The sequence below is a fragment of the Chrysochloris asiatica genome, unplaced genomic scaffold, assembly GCF_000296735.1.
Source record: "Chrysochloris asiatica unplaced genomic scaffold, ChrAsi1.0 scaffold00117, whole genome shotgun sequence".
In the NCBI taxonomy this organism is placed as follows: Eukaryota; Metazoa; Chordata; class Mammalia; order Afrosoricida; family Chrysochloridae; genus Chrysochloris; species Chrysochloris asiatica.
The window spans coordinates 10,353,206-10,373,308 of NW_006408635.1; the positions used below are offsets into that span (position 1 = coordinate 10,353,206).

The following is a 20,103-nucleotide window of genomic DNA, read 5'->3' on the forward strand; positions in this document are numbered from 1 at the left end:
CAAAGAGCACAGCCTTCAGTATGGATTACATCTCAATGTAAAGAAAACAAAAATCCTCACCACTGGACCAATAAACAGCATTCTTATCAACAAAGAAAAGAATGAAGTTGTCAAGGACTTCATTCTTCTTGAATCAATTATCAACACTCATTGAAGCAGCAGTCAAGAAATCAGACAACGTATTGCATTAGGCAACTCTGCTGCACAAGACCATTTTCAAGTGTTGAAGAGCAAAGATGTCAGCTTGAGGACTAAGGTGTGCCCATGCCATGGTATTTTCAATAACCTCATATGCATGTGAAAACTGGACAGTGAATAAGGAAGACCATAGAAGAATTGATGCATATGATTTATGGTGTTGGAGGAGAATATTGAAAGTACCATGGGCTGCCAAAAGAACCAATAGATACATTTTGGAAGAAGTGCAGCCAGAGTGCTCCTTTTAGGCCAAGATGGCCAAACTTTGTCTCTCATACTTTGGACATATTGTCAGGAGGGAACAGTCGCTAGAGAAGGACATCATGTTTGGTAAGATGGAGGGTCAGAGAAAAAGAGGAAGGTGCCCAACGAGATGGATTGGCCAAGTAGCAGTATCAGTGTGGTCAAGCATGGCACCAGTAGTGAGGTTGGCCCAGGATCAGGCAGTGTTTCTTTCTGCTGTGCATAAGGTTGCTATGGGTCGGTACCAACTCGGTGGCACCTAACAACATGTTGTTGAAGTGACTTATGTCTATTGTACCTTTATGGTGGAAATTCTGTTGTACATGTCTTCCCAATTCATCGTTCAGTGATGTGGGGTGAGCTTGAAGTGTCCATTGTGGGAGCATTTACACCACAGAAATCAGCAAGCACCACATATTGGGGATTTATTTTCTGAAGAGCAGTTGTTGGCCATTTCCCAGCACACCATCAGGGTGTGAGGATGCAGAGAAAAGCAGAGAGACAGGATTTCATGTAGCCTGAGCCTGGCTCTGAAGAACGGAGTTGAGATAGTGACTGGAGTCCAATGTGTGCCTGAGGGAAGACTCATTGAAGACATGTGATCTGGATGTGTTTGGATGCTCCTGGGAAGATGCCATTGGGTTGAAGATGCTGGAAAGGGGGTTCGTTACTATTGTGAAAAGCAAAAATCAAACTTGCTACTGTTTAGCTGATCAAACTTATAGTGACCTTCCAAGATAGCGCAGAAGTACCCCAAACTGTTTCCAAGACTGCCACATGTTTTTCCCATGGTGCAGCTGGTGGATTCAAACTTCCAACCTTTTGGGTACCAGCTGAAAGCTTTAACCAGTGTGTCACCAGGGTTCTTTTCACTATAGTAAGATCCCCAAGATGAGCAGCATAGGTGAAGGATTGCCATTGGACAGATGCAGGGACACATTTCTCAGTGTAACATTACAGAGGAGAAGTGGGAAGAATAAGCATGCAGTTAGCATATAATGTCATGAAAAGAAAGCTGAGGCGGTTTCTTTCTGGTAGCTTCTATTTTCCCTGTGAAGTAGGAGGGCTAGTATTCTTTGTGTGTGTACACTCTGTAAATATTTGGTAGTAAGTGAAGAAACGTGTGAAGGGCCAGGGCATGAGGCAGTGGTACTGCAGGGGCTTTGAGGAAGGAGGAGTAGAATGCTAGAGCTTGTGGCCCTGGAGAGCTGGTCAGTGTAGACAGAGGACTGTGGACACTTGTTGGGAACATCTGAAGATGAGTGAGCTGAGCCGTGTTCAGAGTGAGCAGGGCCTGGTGTGTTCCAGTGGGTAATGCTTCTTCTCTTGTTCTCAGGTATCCTGGCATCTCTCTGCGGTGGCCTTGTTATGCTTCTGCCGGAAACCAAGGGTATTGCTTTACCAGAGACTGTAGATGATGTAGAAAAACTTGGCAGGTACTGTATGGACGCCAACGCACCCTAAACAAAACCACTGGGATAATATAAAGATAGTAGCGTATCCATGAGGGGGAGGAGATAACATGAAATTCCCATCTCACTCACATCCTAAAAACAACAACAAAAATCCAAGTAGATTAAACGTTAATGTAAAGCTAAACAAAACAAAAATGATGGAATGTAAATATGAGACTGCACAGGACAAGATGTGAAATAATTACTGATCCCCTCTAGGAATCGAAATGAGTGGGCAGTAATAATATATAGACTTCTGTATTCTTGGATTTTATAAAAGATTAGAACACACAGCCTCATATCATGTGTATATTCTTAAGAAATGTTAACAGCTAATTATAAAAACTAAAACCAGTCTTCTTCTTAGAAGAAATGAAAGATACGGTCTTTTGAATACAAATTAAAAAAAATATCTGTGCCAAAGATATCTATACAATGGCCGATGTTCCTCCTTTTGTTTCCACTTCATTTACTGCTGTTTAAATTACTGAGTGATGTTCTCATTCTCAGTCCCCAAGTTGGCCAGGAGGCAGATGCTCAAACTCATCAGGAAAAAGTGGAAGGAAGGAGACCATTTGAGATCAGAACTTTTGTTAGCCCAGTCGTTGAAGTTAGAACGAAAACTAGAAGACCTGAGGTTTTGAAGAGAGTATCTAAATAATGTGCAGGGGAAAATTAATACTCAACCAGTATACAAACCAAAGTATAATTACCAAAAAAGTCCAAGTTATAGAAATTGGTTCTAACTTATACTCTGTTTGTAATTTTCCTTCTAAAAAAACTGGGTAAATTGATAGTGCCTGGTTTCTACATTTAAAACACTAGTGTAAATATAATTGACACTTTGACATGTTAAGCATGTTAATGTCTTTCAATAATTATTTCCCCTGGGAGGAAAAAACATAGCTTCTTCTCAAATTACTATAGCCTGTTGACATTTTATTTTTATGACTGTACTGAATTATTACATTATTTCTGCTACCCCCGTCCATGTCAACAACTCCTCTTCTAAACCATATGTTGTTGCTGTTAAGTGTTACCGAGTTGGGTTCAACTTATAGCAACCCTGTATAGGATTTCAGAGGCTATAATTCTTTGTACGAGCAGAAAACCTCATCTTTCCCTTGCAGAGTGGCTGGTGGGCTAGAACCGCTGACCTTATGGTTAGCAGCTCACTACTTATCCTATAAAGCCACAGTACTTCCAAATTATATATTGTTGTTAAGTGCCATCAAGTCAATTCCGATTCATAGCAACACTGTATAGAGTTACTGAGGAGTGGCTGGTGAGATTTGAACTGCTGACCTTGTGGTTCAAACCGACCTTGCAGTCCAGTGCATTATCTTGCAGCACCATACCAGGCTACATAGTAGAAATTCATAAAGAACTTATATGCTAGGATTCTAATTTAACATCTCTGTGGGAGAAAGATGAGGCTTTCTGCTCCCACAAAGATTTAAAGCCTCAGAAACCCTATTCAGGGTCACTTTGAGTTAGAACTGACTTTCCAGTGCTTAACAACAGTAGCAAAGGAGGAGTCCCTGTGTGGATGGTTATAACACCCAACTGCTAACCAAAAGGTTGAAGGTTCAAATCCACCCAGAGATTCCTCAGAAGAAAGAAACTATGAGGGACTTCAAAAAGTTCATGGGGAAAAAAAACTTCCATTCCATTTTTTCATTAGCTTCTTGAAGTTTCTTTGTACTTTTACAAAGAAACCCACCATTGGAACCCTGATGGGGCATAGTTCTTCTCCAACACACGCCAGGCCACCTTGAGTCAGAGTCAACTCAACAACAACTTTTCTTTTTGCAACTCTATGAAAATATATCCAAAATGAACTTGAAGATGATTAAATATTTCTAGTCCCAAATTTGTTCGAGTTGGGTTTTGTACGAGGAGCCATATACTGTAGGATAAGCTAACCACAAGGTCAGCGTATAAACCCACCAGCCACTCCTCAGAAACTCTATACAGGGTCACTGTGAGTGGGAACTGACATGACAGCCCTTAACAACAACAACAACACACATGAGTGAGGAACCCTGGTGCCTCAGGGGTTAAGTGCTTGACGGCTGACTGAAAAAGTCAGAGGTTTGAACCCACTGGTCACTCTGAGGGGAAAAGCTATGACAATCTGCTTCCGGGTAGATGGCAGCTTTGAAACCCTAGAGGACTGTTCTGTCCTGTCCTACAGGGTCGTCATGAGTCACAATCAGTTGGCCAGCAATGGTTGGTTTGCTTTCTGTATGAGGGTATTTGATGAGAACCCAGTCTGTCACTGAGCTTTCTTCAAAGTCACTGGTAAGGACGTTCTCTTCTCTCCTTTATCTTGACAGTCCATATTCCTATACGTGCGGCAGGAAAAAGAAAAGCCAAGTCTCACGCTCTCACCTTTGAGGCCCCTGCCAAAGATGGGGGGAAGGAACTCTTGAGACAGACACTCCCTGGAAAGATGTGCCTTGCAGAGATGCATTCATCCACGTCAGCTGCAGCTCCATGCAGTCCAAGTGCCTTTGCAAATGTTCCCATGTATTTTTTGATACCACGTTGGATGACTTCTGATGTATAATGATATGGGACTTTATGAGAACACCTTCTAAGTGGCTGGTTTGAGGGCACCTATAAAATTAGGTTTGTCCCGAGCCTATCTTTGGAGCAGAGGTTTCTGCTGCCTCGTTGGCTTAAGGAGAAACAAGAAAAACACACCTTCACTTCTCATGCACCCCGACCCCCAATTCTCATGCCAGCTCATCAGAAAAACAGAATATGCAAACTGAGGACCTGGGGAAGGTGAACATGAACTTGTGTTCATCAGATCTGATCAAGGGTTAAGGCTCTACATAGAATCTTCTGAAGGTTCCATGGAGGATGAGGAGGCAGAAATCCTGCCAAAGCAAAGAAGAGATGGAATCTAAGTACCTTGGACCGCACAGTGGCCCAGCTGAGCTTTGTTTTCTCTTCTTCCCTAAATTCTGTAGTTTCTACATCATTAGATCATCTTCCTTCTCTTCCACCTTCTAATGCAATCCCAGGGGTTCTAGGCATAGGTTAGCCATTGCTCCATCAGTAAAACGAAATTGGGCAGTGTGAAGATTGGCTCTGTTCTTGATAACCAATTTAGTATAGCTGTTGTCCTCCTTTAGTGGACACATAGAGCCATGTCTCAGTATCTTACTGAACAAAACCCATGGATGATGATCCCATGGGTCTTAAGATTTTAACAGCAAAGAGATATTTATCTAGTCTTTATAAATTCTCTTCTCTGATTGTGCCCGTGGCCAAAAGCAGATCCCAGACAGTTCCCACTCAGTCCTTGAATGTATGACCTGACTTGGAGAGAAGCTTACATTTTAATTTAAAGAATTAAAAGGTCAATGATAGCCATGCTTAAAGTAATCAGCAGCAGCTTTATCTATGACGTTATAGACACTAATAAGAGATTTGGTCTTTCTTTTTGTCATTGATGATTTTGGAATGTGAGACTTTAACACAAACATGCTATCTTTTTCCTGGCCTTCTGCCTAGTATGTGATACTTGTTATATTTCCTGACCCAGTGCATATTTTAGGCAGGATGTTTTAGAGGCTGATTGGGTGTGGACAGGCAAAATGGGTACCAAAGGAAAATCCTGCCAACGAGGAAACAAGTTTCTACCTGGGGAACATGTGACAAATATGTATCATGCATGTGTACTAATTATAAAATAAACTTTTGAATCTTGAAAGCACAGGAGAACTGAACATGGAAGTTGTATTTTCCAATGAAATAAACACAGGCTTTGAGGACTTGATGCTGTGTTCACTCTTTATTCACAGACGTTGGCAGTTTTCGTTCTTTGCCTTTCTTACTGCTTCAAGACGATGGTTGCCCTTTGATACTATAACTGTTGAATTGTCTTTTGAGGTGGTATTTTGACTCTAGACACAATTTTTAAAAAATTTAAATGGTCAAGAAAACCCTTAAACATTCTTTGCTTCTGGGATGTGGGATGCTTTAGAATGCTTGTCTGCTTGGACAATGTGTGCTGCCCACTGTTTTATGAGCAGGCAACGGGAAGTAAATAACCAGTCCTCAATATGTGTTCATTGTTCCTTTCCAGGCCTTTGGCACCATTCCTATACTTTAATCTGACCCAGAATAACATCCACACAAATAACCTGGCCTTGCATCATGCCTCCATTGTCTACTTTATTTCCCAATGGACAGCTCTCTGCTCAGTATCCCCTGCACGGGGGCTAATGTCAAGTCCTCAGGGATCATTTCAGACCCAAGAATGGAAGTTGCTGTCGTGTCTCCCCATACATGTTACAGCTTAAACATTCATCTCTATGCCAGTAATAAAGCCACTAAAGGTATTTTTCAGGCCATCTTGAGCTGACAAGGTAAAAGGACAAGATGTCCTCCCAGGGCATCTCAGCTCTCATCTCTGTCATTAAGACGCTTGTTAGTCCTTTGTTGCACCAATCTGATCTTTCATACAAAGAGCCAACACATGGCAGTATGCGAGAGCTATGCTCTTTAAAATCTGTGACGCTAGGGTAGGGAATGAACAAAGAATATGGGAATGGTGACCGCCCATAAAAAGTAACTCAAGTTAAATACAGTTTATTTCAGTAGATGACACACCTGTGTTGCCTTACTAGCAGCCCTTTGGCAGGGAAATTTATCCAGAGTAATATCAGAAAGTGTTGAGGTTTGGCAGCCAGGGCCTTAGTTTGATTTCCATTGATTATTTCTGAGGAAGTTAAATTTCCTAACATGTTCTGATAAGTTTCCAGATAAGTTGATGCTTGCTCTAGCTCCCCTCCAGTTAATTATCTCTCATTACTTCTTCAATCCAAGGCACAAATCTTGAAACACGGACGTAAACGCCAGGCTTATTGGGCTGTGCACAGCCTAGACCCCAGGAAGTCACTCCTTGTAAAATGTATTTGTCCTTCTCAAAGCAAACCAGAGGTCCTCCACTGTCACCCTATAACAGAGGGGGAAGAAAAACATCATGTGAAGGTTCAATCACCACCCTTTGAATATGGAATGTCATCTTCAGTATCCAAATGCAAGACTTCCCAGTACTGGAATGTCTTTTCCAATCAGACAGGAGTAGACCAATGACTGTCCTCAAGTACTTAACTATGCCAGCTAGTTTCACCTGGGAGCAAACGCCCTTGTGAATGTTGCACACATTCCTTCTTTTGTTGGCATTTCTTGTAGGCAGGGCTAACCCCAACCTGGGCATAGAGCACATGCACTCAGTGTTTGTCCTATAGCCCCTTCCACCTTCCCTACTGGAAATGCCACCACCCTCCCTCCAGTCACCAGCACATTCCAGGAGGCATGTGGCCTGTGGTAGGGGCAGAAACCTTACTATCCCTTTCTGATCTGGACCACCATCCTGGTGGCACTGCGGGATAAGCACTAGACGGCTAATCACAAGGCCGGCAGTTCAAATCCACCAGCCACTTCACAGGAGAAAGATGAGGCTGAAATCTTAGGTTTGTTATCAGTCAGAATCAACTCAATGGCAGTAGATTTGGTTATGGAGAACTGCCCATCAGTCAGTTTGTTTTACTGTAGTCAGTTCATGTTCCTGGGAGCTATGCCACCGGCAGTTCAAATACGAGGAGAGTCATCCATGGTGAACACATTTCAGCAGAGTTTCCAGACTAAGAGACCAGGAAGAAAGATCCAACCATCTACTTTTGGAAATTAACCAACGAAAGCTCTAGGGATTAGAACACAGCATTATCCACCACTGTGCTGGAAGATGAGATCTTAGGTTGAAAGGCAACCAAAATGCACACTGGCTTCAACAATGGACTCAAACATACAACACTGGTGACAATGTGGCTGGACTGGGCAGTGTCCATTGTGTTATACAGGGGTCACGAGGAGTCAGAGCCAACTGGATGACAACTAAGAACTGGTCTGGAACTCAAGAGTCAAGGGATCACCTTGATTACTTGAATACGTATTTGGGGCCCCACCTAAAGGGAAATATTCAGACTGTGACCTTTGGCTGGTCGATCCTTCTTGAACTTGACACTTTGAGACCAAGACAGACAAGCACCAGGTCTCCTTCCTCTCTTCTTACCTGGCAGCTGTCCGCACCTCCAGCCAAGAGTCCAGCACAGAGCTCAGAGGACTTCACTCTTCCATTCAGATATTCATAACGATTGCACACTTTATTCTCTATCACAGGTAGCTGGGCTTCCTTGAGAAGACCAGCCCCATAGGTACCTGTGTGTAAAGAGATAAAAGGATATGGTTACTGAACTATACCCAAAACCTGTTCAAAAGGAAACTTCCTGAACAAAGAGCAGCAAATCCCTAACACTGCGTGGGTTCCTTTTTCTTTCTGAGCCTTAGAGTGGTGATGGTGGTGGTGGTGTTTGGTGGTATCAAGTCGGTTCTGACTCATAGTGACCCCATGCACGACAGAACAAAAAACTGCTTGGTCCTGTACCATCCTCACAATCATTGTTAAGCTTGAGAACACTGCGCCAATCCATGTCGTTGGGAGTCCTCCTCTTTTTCAGTGACATGACACTTTATCTAGCATGATGTGCTTCGCCAGGGTCTAGTCCCTCCTGACAACATGTCTGAGTATGAAAGATGATGCATTACCATCCTGGCTTCTAAGAAGCATTCTGGCTGTACTTCTGGCCATAGTACTTTTAATATTTTTCTCCAACACCGTAACTCAGATGCATCAGTTCTTCTACAGTCTTCCCTATTCATTGTCCAACTTTCACATGCGTATGAGGCTATTGAAAATACCATGACTTGGGTGAGGGGCACGTTAGTCCTTAAGCTGACATCTTTGCTCTTGAACACTTTAAAGAGGTCTTGTGCTTAGAGTGTCCATGTTAGATAAGAGTTTATGTTTCCGTAGGGCAGAATTTAACAATGGATTTCTTTATAGTATTTTCTTTCTTATTGTTTTTGCTTTTTATTTGATTTTTTGCTTTTCTTAAAAAACTATAAATAAGTCATTTTTAATATATAAAGGAAGCTTGGAAAACACAGCTGTCGGTATGCTTATAGATTCTCTTTCCGGCTCCTTATATATTTATTTTGTAGCCTATTACCTTCTGATTTTGCCTTATCCTGATTTTTCACTTAACATTTGTCATAAACACTTGTACGTAATGCCACAGTCTTCATAATTAATATTTCAGTGGCCACACAGTAGTTCATGCAGTAGATGTGCATTCTGTGTATTTTAAAAGAACAGGTATCAAAATGTGGTATATCTGTACAATGGAATACTCTTCAGCCATAAAAGGAAGGCAGTTCTGATACACACTATATGTCATTGCTACATGGATGAGCAAGCACTGAAAATCTTATTAACTGAAACAAGCCAGGCACAAAGAGACAAATATCTTCTGATTCCACATGTCTGATATATCCCAAATTGGCCAATCCATAGAGACAGAAAGCAGATTCATGCTTGCCAGAGTCTTGGGCAGAGAGAGTGGGGGAGAAACTGCTTAAGGGGTGTCCTGGCTTTCCGTTGGGGATGAGAAAACTTCCAGATGATTGCACAACATTGTGGATATACTAAAAATCAATATATCATTGAAATGGTTTAAATGGTAAGTTATGTGTTCTGTATCTTTTATCATAATGATAGAGTATTATTTCCTGAGAATTCATCTTTTCAGGCACAAGTTCATCATATTGTCTATCTAATTTAATCCTCACAACAGTCCCATCAGGTAGGTACTTTGACCTTTATTGCTTCCCATTTCATGTAAGAAAACTGAAGCTTACGTGATTTGCTCAAGATCACCCAGCAAGGACGTGGTCGACTGGGATTTGAATGTAGGTTTGAGACATCGTTGACTAAATCCTTCCTGCAGGTGTTCTTTGCCTCTAGCATTCTGGCATTCCCCATCTTCTTGCATATGGTTTATTCCTGAAGATTTTCTTAAGACTGTTGTAGGTACATATTGCCAAGTTGTTGTTCTAGTCACACTAGCCCCGTGTTGACAGAGTAGGACTATCCTATAGGGCTTCCTAGGCTGCCATCTTTATAGAAGCCAATGGTCAGATTTTTCTTCCTCGGTGGTCCTGGATAGGTTCAAACCTTTCGGTGAGTACATAAACCACTCAACCACTGTACCACCCAACTCCTAGAAATTATATAGACATATTTATGACTATATAGTAACATTGCCAAATGATTTTCTAAAAGGACGTGCCAGTATCAACTGTCATTTGTAAATATCTTTTGGCCAAACCCTTATGATTGTTTAATTTTTTTTTTTAATGTGCTATTCAAGTAGGTGGAAATAGTCCTCATTCTGTTTTTTAAATTTGCATTTCTTTGATAATTAGAGTGAAGATTTTCCTGAGTGTTTGTTTGATTAGTTGTATTTCTTTCTTTCTTTCTCTCTTTCTTTCTCTCTCTTTCTCTCTCTCTCTCTCTCTCTCTCTCTCTCTCTCTCTCTCTCTCTCTCTTTCCTTTTTTCAGGCCATACTGAAATAACACATTTGCAAAATCGCCAGAAGAAATACTGTTTTCTATATGTACACACTCAGGGTGTCTCCAGGTTTTTGCAAAGAATCCAGTTTCGTAAGCTCAGCCATCACCAGAGTTTTGTAGAACCTGGTTTGTTAGTATCAAACAGCCAAGGAAATAAGGTTCTGTCTCTTCTACAAAGACTGAATAAATTGAGCAGATTTTCACAGCATGGCTGGAGTTTACATGAGCATTTAAGAGGACCACACATTGGCAGGAAGGTTGGTCTTCAATGTAGAACTTGGAGCTCTTTGGGCAGAGTCACCCAGAAGGAGGCCCTGACAACAGACGTGATCTGTATGGAGGAACGGGCTCGAACTGAGTCAATATGAGGAAGCAGTAGCCTTCTCAGGTTGTTCGCTGAAAATTAATGAACAAAGCATCACCACCGTTTTATCTGTTTCTGAGCAAGATGAACATTCTGGGACTAGCAGATAGTCAGCTGCTATTTTAAGGAAAGCAGATGTCTCTGGAGTAACTGATTAAGTGCTCAGCTGAAAACAGAAAGACGAGAGGTTTGAGGCCACCTAGAGGCACCTCAAAAGAAAGGCATAGTAATCTACTTCTGAAAACTCACTCCGTGAAATCCTATGGAACATACCTACAAATATATAAAGATTTGAAAGAGAATATTTGTACATGGATATTGACCCTTTTTTGCAAACACAATTATGGATATGGTGGAACACACAGGGGGCACAATGATGAAACCTTCTGAGATCTTACCAAACATCTTAAGGCAATGAGTTGCTAGACCTGGGGGGTTCAAAGCCATAGTCTCAGAGGACACCGTGGTCAATTGGCATAACATACTCCACAAAGACACTGTTCTACATCCTACTTCGGTGAATAGCATCTGAGAGCTTAAAAACACATGAGTGACCATCTAAGGTGGAACTATTGGTCTCTCCATGTGCAGAAGAAAGATGAGTGATGAGAACTGAAGATTCTTGGAATTAATTAGTCCAATGGACTAATGGAACATATGAACATCGGTCTACACGACTCTGAGACCAGAAGAATTAGATAGTGCCCGATGACTACTATCAACTGCTCTGAAATGGATCACAGTAGAAGGTTCCAGAGAGGCTGGAGAAAAGGTGAAACAAAATTCAAAATTATAAAAGGAAGACTGGTGTACTGGTCAGAAAGAGACTGGAGGAACCTGAGACTATGACCCTCCACGACCCTTCATATCTGGAAAGGATCTCACTTTGGTGGCTCAGTTTTCAGCACAGCAAGAGATAGGTTTATAGAGGGGACAACAACACAAGTAAGGTATGTTCACCATCAAGTGGTCATTCACTCCAAATCAAAAGGGCAACAATTGCCTAAGGACAAAATTGAGAAGGGGTGGAAAGGTGGGCTAAATGAAAATGGGGACCACAGGAAGAAAGCGGGATAACCATTGTTGCCTGGTGGTGGTGTGCTGTCGAATAGCTTCTGACTCACAGAGACCCAGTATAGTGTTTTCAAGGCTGTGACTCTTTGTTGTTGTTGTTGTTAAGTGAAGTCGAGTCAATTCCGACCCATAGCGACCCTGTATAGGGTTTCCAAGGAGCAGCTGGTGAACTTGAACCACCAATCTTCACAGGAGCAGAAAGCCTTATGTTTCTCCAGTAGAGTGGCTGGTAGATTCAAACTTCTGACCTTTTGGTTAGGTGACTAACACGTAACCACTACGCTACCAGGGATCCTGGATTGTAATCACTGAGATTAGACAAAGTGTATTTGGTGAATGTAAAACTGATGGTCTTGCCTGTAAACCTTCACTCAATTCACAATAAAAGTTTTGAAAGGAAGGAAGAAAGAAAGAGAGAGAGAAGAAAGAAAGAGAGAGAGGAAGAGAGGGAGAGAGGGAGGAAGGAAGGAAAGAAGGGAGAAAGGAAGAAAGAAAGCCTGTGGAGTATAGTTCTACTCTGAGCCACATGGGGTCGCCAAACTGGACAGAGTTGATGAACAGCAACTGATTGGATGTGGTTGATGAGGAGATACTGCCATCTGGTGGCTATGATACAGACAGCATTGTTGGAGGTACAGGGCAAGTGCTGGGGTCAGAGACTCCACATAGGAGATTGACCAGGAGGAACTCAGCCTCAACACTTGCCTCGCGTTTGAAATATCAAAGTCAGGCAAAGCTTTTGGAAACATGTAAAGAGAATTTTGAGAACATCAGAATTTTGACCTGACAAAATTCTGAAAAGCTGAAGACACTGATGTATTCTATATCGTTATCTACATGTGAAATGCTAGTAATCAGGTGGGAGTTATTTGTGAATTCTGGGCCCAAATGATAGTCTGAAAATCATTTTCTTGGTAGACAAGTGATGAGACCCAGAGAGATGGCCAGAGCTCAGTGTGGAGTGTAGGGGTAGGGGGGAAAGTCAACAAGATATTGTCATTTTTCTAAGTACCTACTAAGCTAGGAGTCCTGGTGTGGCACTGCAGAATAATGCACTGGACCACAAGGTCTGGTTGAACTGCAAGGTTGGCAGTTCAAACCCATCAGCCGCTCCTTGATGGCCCTACACAGGATGGTGGCCCTACACAGGATGGTTATGAGTCAGAACCGACTCGATGGCACTTAACAACACAGCTAAGCTAATAAGTAGTAGAATGGAGATTCCAACTCTGGTCCCTTCACTGAGCCATGTTACACCTCTCATTAATCACCTCCTTTGTTGTTTGTTGAGGTTGTCAAGTGCCACCAAGTTAATGCCTACTCATAGAAACCCTCTGTAGAGTCTCCAAGGTAACCTTGTAGTCCAGGGCCATTCACCCTCTTTAGGAGTAATCATATCAACCTCGTGTGGGTTGTGATGTTCATATTTAAGATGCAAAACTCTGGGAACAGGCCTGCACATATACAGGTGAGCTTCACTGGCTTTGATTTCATGTTGTCAAATGGCCTTATCCTTCCCTCCCTACATACTTATTTGGAAGAGCAGGGAGGGTACCCATGTGCAGTCAGGAGGGTGAAATTTAAAAATGGACTTAGCAGTAAGAGGGCTACTACCTCCTCGATCACTGAGTTTTACCTGTCGTTCTTTCTTGTTTTTTTAGATGCAAAACCTGTCTTCAACTGCAAGCTTATGTTAAAGGCTAATGTGTTAACCATGATTTTACAGTGACCTTATGGAGCTTAGACACTCAACTAGCACACAAAGGGGTGAAGTGACCTGTCTGGTTTGCCCCACTAGTGTGTAACCAGACCTCTTACCAGGTCCCTGACTCCATTCCCAGCACTTGTGAGAAAGCTGAAGTGGAGCTCCTGAGACATTGCCCAATGTTCCTATGACTAAGGGTCCACCTCTAATGGAGATGGTCAATATCAGGGCATATGGCAAAGACCAGAGCCCCACAGGTTCCTGCTGGATTCTACATAAACACCGCTTTGCTCATCCTGCACCCATGACCAATGCCAGGTGTCACCCAAGAACTGAGGTGTTCAAGGACCATTCTGTCTATTCCCAGATGTCTTTCTCTCATCTCCCTAACAGCCTCTCCACGAACTCACCAGAAGAAGGTTAGTCTAACTATCATCTTGGTTGTTCGTGTTTTACACCATGTTGGGAACCTGGTACGGGTAGCTTCAAATGAAAAATAACATAACACTCCTAATTTTGGGGAGTCCTCGTGTGGCACTGTAGGCTCAGCACAGGACTGTGAAACCACAAAGTTGACGGTTCCAACTCACCCGCAGCTCCTTGGAAACCCTATACAGAATTGCTGAGTCTGAACTGACTCCATGGCATTTAAGAACAATCTGTGGCATGTGCCCAAACCCTGTTTACCTGGGAAACAATAGTAAAGTTAAAGTTGTGGGCTGAGAGACTCCAAGGAGCTCTCTCCTTTTCCAGCATGTCACCCATTGACTGATTATGAAGCCACAGGAAGGGGCCCAGAGCAGTTAGGAGAGGGTCCTGGCTAGGAAGTTGTGCCGCTCTCATTTTCTCACAAAAGCTGTAGGAAAAGCCAGTCATTGTGTGTGGGTCATGACGTTGGTCTCACCTTTAGTGTCACCCCAGCCAGTGATGTAGCATTCTGTTCGGTCAGCAACCACATAATTTGGGGGCGGCAGACAAGCTGGGATGACTATATCATTGATGATGGCAGGCCTAAAGAGAAAACATCGCAGGTCACATTTAATTTTGATTGCTCTCCAGTCGTCTGCAGTGAGACGCTACCAACTTGAAGGCCAAGTGGCTATTGCCTTGCCTCGCTGACACAGAGCTAGGAAAATAACTTTTCATCCTTGCATTTGCCTATCATGTTTTCTGAAATAAGATACATTTCATTTAAAAGACATCAGTTGTGTTCAGGAAACTGAAGGCTGGTGGTGGTTGCCTCTGGAAGTAAGGATGCCACACACCCTTCTCGTGTGGACGCTCTTCACTACAGGCGATTTTATACCAAGTGTATATTATTATCTTGATTGAAGGGGAAAAGCCCAAAACATCGATCACTAGGTGAACCTTCTAGTGGAAACCCTGTCCAAAGCCAGAGTTGTTGTTGTTGTTGTTGTTGTTGTTATGTGCCGTGGAGTCGGTTCTGACTGATAGTGACCCTGTACAGGATTTCCGAAGCTGTAAATCTTTACAGGAGCAGAAAGCCTCATCTTTCTCCTAAGGAACAGCTGGTAGTTTTAAACTGCTGACCTGAAGGTTGGCAGCCCGATTTGTAACCACTACGCTACCAGAGTAGTAGAAAACATATCATGTAGCCATAAGCAAGTTGCCCCCTCTTTTGGCTCTTTCCTCAGTTTCTGTCTCTGTAAACATCACAATACTATGCCTCTAAGACTCCAATAGAACGTTGTTGTTGTTAAGTTGGTTGTACCATCACGTTGGCTATGAATCAGAGCGACCTTGTATAGGATTTCCAAGAAGTGACTGGTGGGTTTGAACTACCAACTTTGTCATTAGCAGCCCAGTGCTTATCCAACAGTGCCACACCAGGACTCCAAGACTCCAATAGAATCCTGGATATCAAATACAGGATAATTAGAATCAAGAACCATGTGTAAATAAAATGGTATTATTCTCAAAGAATCCTTTTGAATTTCCACATGGCTTAGAGTTCCAGAGGATCTTAAACACTAGGACTCCGATTTTTAGATTTGATTCTACTTGAGTAAATTCCAGGGGAAACCCCACTGGAGATGAGAAATGTCTCATTCTGGGTAAGAATCCACACGGTCACCAACTTCAAGCAGCACCTTCTTAACGATGAAAGTAACCCAAATTTCCTGGGCATCTGTCAGAAACTCACTCCTCTCCACATGAGGAGAATACCTAGTCCTGGGTCAAGTAAGATGAAGCAGCCCTGGCCTGGAATCTGGGTTTCCTGAATTGGAATCCAGAAGTTTCTTTCCAAGAAGGCAATCTCCCTCTCGCACTATGGGCAACCTTCTACTTGCCACAACGCTCTCCTGAAGCTCATACCACTCAGACATAAAAGAAATGCATTCACCCATGTTAGAGTGAAAGCCGTGAGTGAGGTCGTACCTGCTTAGCTTCAGCAAGGCAATATCTGCTCGGGCAGGCTGCACGAACAGCTTAGCAACTTCTATTTCTTGAACATCTGCTTCTAATTTCATTTCTTTGTGTGCACCCAAGATGACCTTGTACGATGATGGTCTGGAAGACCTAGAATAGAGGGTCAAGTTAGGAGGAAACATGGCCCTGCCCTTTCACGGGCACTTTGTCTATGCCACAGAACCGCATCTTCTCCCCTAGATATCCATGACCCAGAATCGGAGACCTCTGAGCAGATTCATGATTCATCCAAAGTTGGCCGCTAATGAAGGTTCTCATTGCTGCTGATGCCAACCCAGAAGTCAGCACAAGGACAGACACCCTTGTCAGGGTACTTGGTGGGCACAGCTGGTCACAGTGAGTGACTCCCTCCTCTTATATCCAGATCTCCAAGGGCACCTGAACAAGGTCTTCTCTTCCTCTCTGGAAACCTTCCCTTCCTGTCTCCTCATGTGCACTTGGTTGTCTGCCCTCTGCTGGTAACGCTGCCTCCAGCTTCTTCACTCTTCCTTAGTCACACTGGCATTGCCTGGTTGGGACCTCATCCTTACAGACTAGACTACAGTTATGACCCTAACGGCCTCCTGAGCTGGCGTGTCCTCCCTCCGTGGAGATAACTTGCATTCCCCTCGTGGTCTCCTTCTGCTTACGAACCACCTGCATATCTGTGACCTTGGATTGGCTAACATCTCGGCTTCCACTCTCCCCCCACAACCCATTCTTCACACAGGAATTGGAGGAGATTTTACCATGAAAATCAAATAATAGGACACATAATGTGTGATCCCACTTTAGTGACCTCTCTAGAACATGTCAATCCATTGAAACAGAAAGCTCACTGGAGGTTGTCAGGGGCAGTCGGGGGCAGCAGGTGAAATGGGGAAGTAGCGCACAATGGTGTAGAACTTGTTTGGGGAGATGAAACCTTTGAGAAATAGACTGTAGTAGTGACCGTAGGGGTGTGTACGGCTAGTGTTACTGAATTGTACTCTTGAGAATGGTTATGATGGTGCATTCTGTGTTATACATATTTTACCACAATAAAAAATAGACTGTGAATTTGATTTGACTACCGTCTTTCTTCACCCCTTCAGAGTCTTAAAGTGAACTGATGTCCAAGCACTGTGTGGAGACCTGTCACGGCTGCCTGCTCCCAGCCTCACATGCACCAGGTTGGTCCCACTGCAAGGACCTCTTACTTGTTGTGTCCTTGCCCCAGTCTTCAGGGTGGACCCCTTTATTATTCACCCTCAGTTCAGATGCCATCCTTACAGGGAGACCCATCCAGACTGCCACGACGTAGCCTTCTCCACCCTGCTAATCCCTGCTAATCCCTTCAGTTGGCGTCTCTCTGGTGCTCCATTACCTTATTTTCTTACATGTTTATCGAATCTCATCACTAGCAAGTTAGCTCCTTGCAGGCAACATCTTTGTCTGGATCGCTGCTGCCTCTCTGCCATGGGGCCTGACACAGAGCCAGTTCTCATTAAATGCTATTGAATGAATTATGGATGTCTTGTTTTATATGCTACTACTCCCCTTAAGTCTACGGCCATTTCACCCTGAATGCACCCCATCTTGTGTCACCTCGGAAGCTAAGCAGGGTCGGGCCTGGTTAGTACTTGGATGGAACACTCTCAGAGAATACCAGGTGCTGTAGGATTTTAGGAAGTCCTGGTGTAACACTGTGGGACTGGACTATAAAGTCAGTTTGAACTGCTAGGTCAGCAGTTCAAGCTCACCAGCTGCTCTTTGGAAACCCTATACAGGATCGCTATTGGTCAGAACAGACTCAATGGCCTTTAACAACAACTCTCCTTAGGAGTCCTGGCATAGTGCTATAGGATAAGCACTGGACTGCTAGCCACAAGATTAGCAGTTCAAATCTACCAGCTGCTCCTCAAAAACCCCGCACAGGGTCGCTATGAGTGGGAAACGACTTGATGACATTTAACAGCTCCCCTTAACCAGGAGAAAGATGAGGCTTTCTGCTCCCAAGAAGATTTTAAATCCTTGGGAAGCCTATTCAGGGCCATTATGAGTCAGAACCAACTCAACTGTACTTAACAACAACCGCTCCCTTTAAAGGAACCCTGGTGGTATCGTGGGTGATGTGCTGGGTTGCTAACTGCAAAGTCATCCGCTCAAGTCCACCAGCCACTCCAATGGAGAAAGATGAGACTTTCTGTTCCTGTAAAGATTTTCAGCCTCAGAAACCCTGTACAGGGTCTATATGAGTTGGAACCGACTTCACGATCTACAGCCACTCCCAGCAGATGAAATCTACCCAGCATGCTCTTTGTGCTACTCCCTAGGTTCAGACCAGCTCTCCTGGCTCTCCTCAGGTTCAGTGTGGCCCCAAACCAGACCTTATCCAAGGTCCACATCACCAAGTCCACCGCCACGAAGCTTTCCTGCTCGGTGTCCTCTTGGCCTTCACAGTGTCTCTGTGGCTCTTTGCACTCTGAATGGTAGTCTTCTGTATAGAAGACTTCATGTTTCTCACCAGACTGTAGAACTGTGTTGTAAGTATCTTGACTGTAGTGGTGTTCAACACATCACGGTGGAAGGAAGGAAAGAATAAAGAAAGAGAAAGAATGCAGCAAAGAAGAAAAGTGAAAAGAAGGAAGGGAGTACAAGGTGGGTGGGAATGAAGAAGGGAAGAGGGCAGGAAGTCCTAAGACCAGTCTTCTGTCTGCTCTGCTCTGCACACACCTCTCCAAGCAGTGTGCAGCAGTCAGTACCCACTCCGGGGATATTAAAGTGCCTCCACAGAAGTGTTGTCCAAATCTAGAAGGGAAGAATGGCCGCATTTTAGTTCACATAGGATGGTTCATTCTGCATTCACTCAGTTTTTATCATATTGACATCTCCTCCTCCCCCAAAAAATGACTAGCAGCCCACAATCAGGCTAGTAGTGACTGGAGCTGTGTTTCAGTATGGGGTCTTCCAGGGGGTTTCATCACATCTGTGAGATGGCTTGAGGAAGTTCAAGTTCATCCTGTTCTCGGGAGAACAAAATGACTTTGGCCCATGAGCCATGGACCCCAACAGAAATGACCAGCCAAAGAGTTTCCCCTTGAGGATTCTGATTTCTTATTGACAAGATCTATGAAAGATCTCATGGAACCATCTTCAAGGAGCAAGATGTGGTTCTGAATAGCTGTGAGTCATGGGAAGATGCTGATTCTACTTGAGAAAACTTACTTTGGAGAAGAATGGCCCCTAAATCATTGACATTATGGGACGGCTTCGGCAAGGGCTGACTTTGTACCTACTGTGTGAGCCACTCTGGACCAGAGTGTAATGAAAAGGAGTGTAATGGTAAGCACACAAAAACAGATGTGTTGATAAATCAATCAAGAAAGAGACTACAGTATAGTTTGGGAAAGAACAAATAGTTAATAGGTAAAAGGTGAAGGCTGACTGAATTGGTCAAGAAGTCTCTTCATGATAAGGTAAAGAAAAGCACACTTGACAACAAAATGAAGTGTGAAGTAAACAAGTCTATTGATGGCATTTCACAAGCTTATGAAGCCAGGCTCTTTAGTGAGGCGGGAAGCTCAACAAAGAAGCAGAGAAACCTGTGGAGTATGGGTATTTTAGATGAGATTCTCAAGAAAACCCATCTCATTAAGGCAAGGTTCTACCGAGACAATAACCCCAACTGTCTTGGGGTTCCACAGGAGCAGAAGTGGTCACCCTCAACTTAGAGGGATAATGAACTAGCCTCCACTGGGGGCGGGGAAGGGGGAGATTCATTTGTCTACATTGAACTGAATTCAGCAATTCACGAAGGTGTCCATGAGTTTGTATCTGTAATATTAAAGGAAACCTCGTGGCAGAGTGGCTAAGTGCTCAGCTGCAAACTAAAAGGTGAATGGTTCGAACTCACCAGCTACTCCACAGGAGAAAGATATGGCTGTCTGCCTCTGTAAACGATTACAGTCTTGGAAACCCAAAGGGCCAAGTCCACCGTGTCCTTTAGGGTCTCTAGTAGTTGGTATTGACTCAATGACAAAGGTTTCGTTTTTGGTTTCCATCTATAATAATAGAGCATTTTGCCTTGTCCCTTTTCTAAAATGCTACATTTCTGAAACTATCCCTTTCTGTTCATTTTACAACGAAATAATGATGATCA

General features: G+C 43.4%; 2 protein-coding genes across 3 annotated transcripts in view; one reads left to right on the plus strand and one right to left on the minus strand.

Annotated features, from left to right (window-relative positions):
- SLC22A3 (solute carrier family 22 (organic cation transporter), member 3) overlaps positions 1-4,295 on the plus strand; it is a 160,335-nt gene extending 156,040 nt beyond the window's left edge. The window contains exons 10-11 of the mRNA XM_006868471.1: positions 1,778-1,877; positions 4,235-4,295. Of these exons, the coding sequence (XP_006868533.1) occupies positions 1,778-1,877; positions 4,235-4,295 (161 nt within the window). The remainder of the gene's footprint in view (positions 1-1,777; positions 1,878-4,234) is intronic.
- A 2,413-nt stretch (positions 4,296-6,708) lies between these two features.
- Positions 6,709-20,103, minus strand: part of LOC102835720 (plasminogen-like) — a 62,508-nt gene continuing 49,113 nt past the window's right edge. For both annotated transcript variants that reach the window (XM_006868472.1, XM_006868473.1), the window contains exons 15-19: positions 18,678-18,752; positions 15,933-16,073; positions 14,437-14,543; positions 7,990-8,135; positions 6,709-6,870 (exon numbers count right to left, since the gene is read on the minus strand). In XM_006868472.1, coding sequence (XP_006868534.1) covers positions 6,709-6,870; positions 7,990-8,135; positions 14,437-14,543; positions 15,933-16,073; positions 18,678-18,752 — 631 coding nt within the window. The remainder of the gene's footprint in view (positions 6,871-7,989; positions 8,136-14,436; positions 14,544-15,932; positions 16,074-18,677; positions 18,753-20,103) is intronic.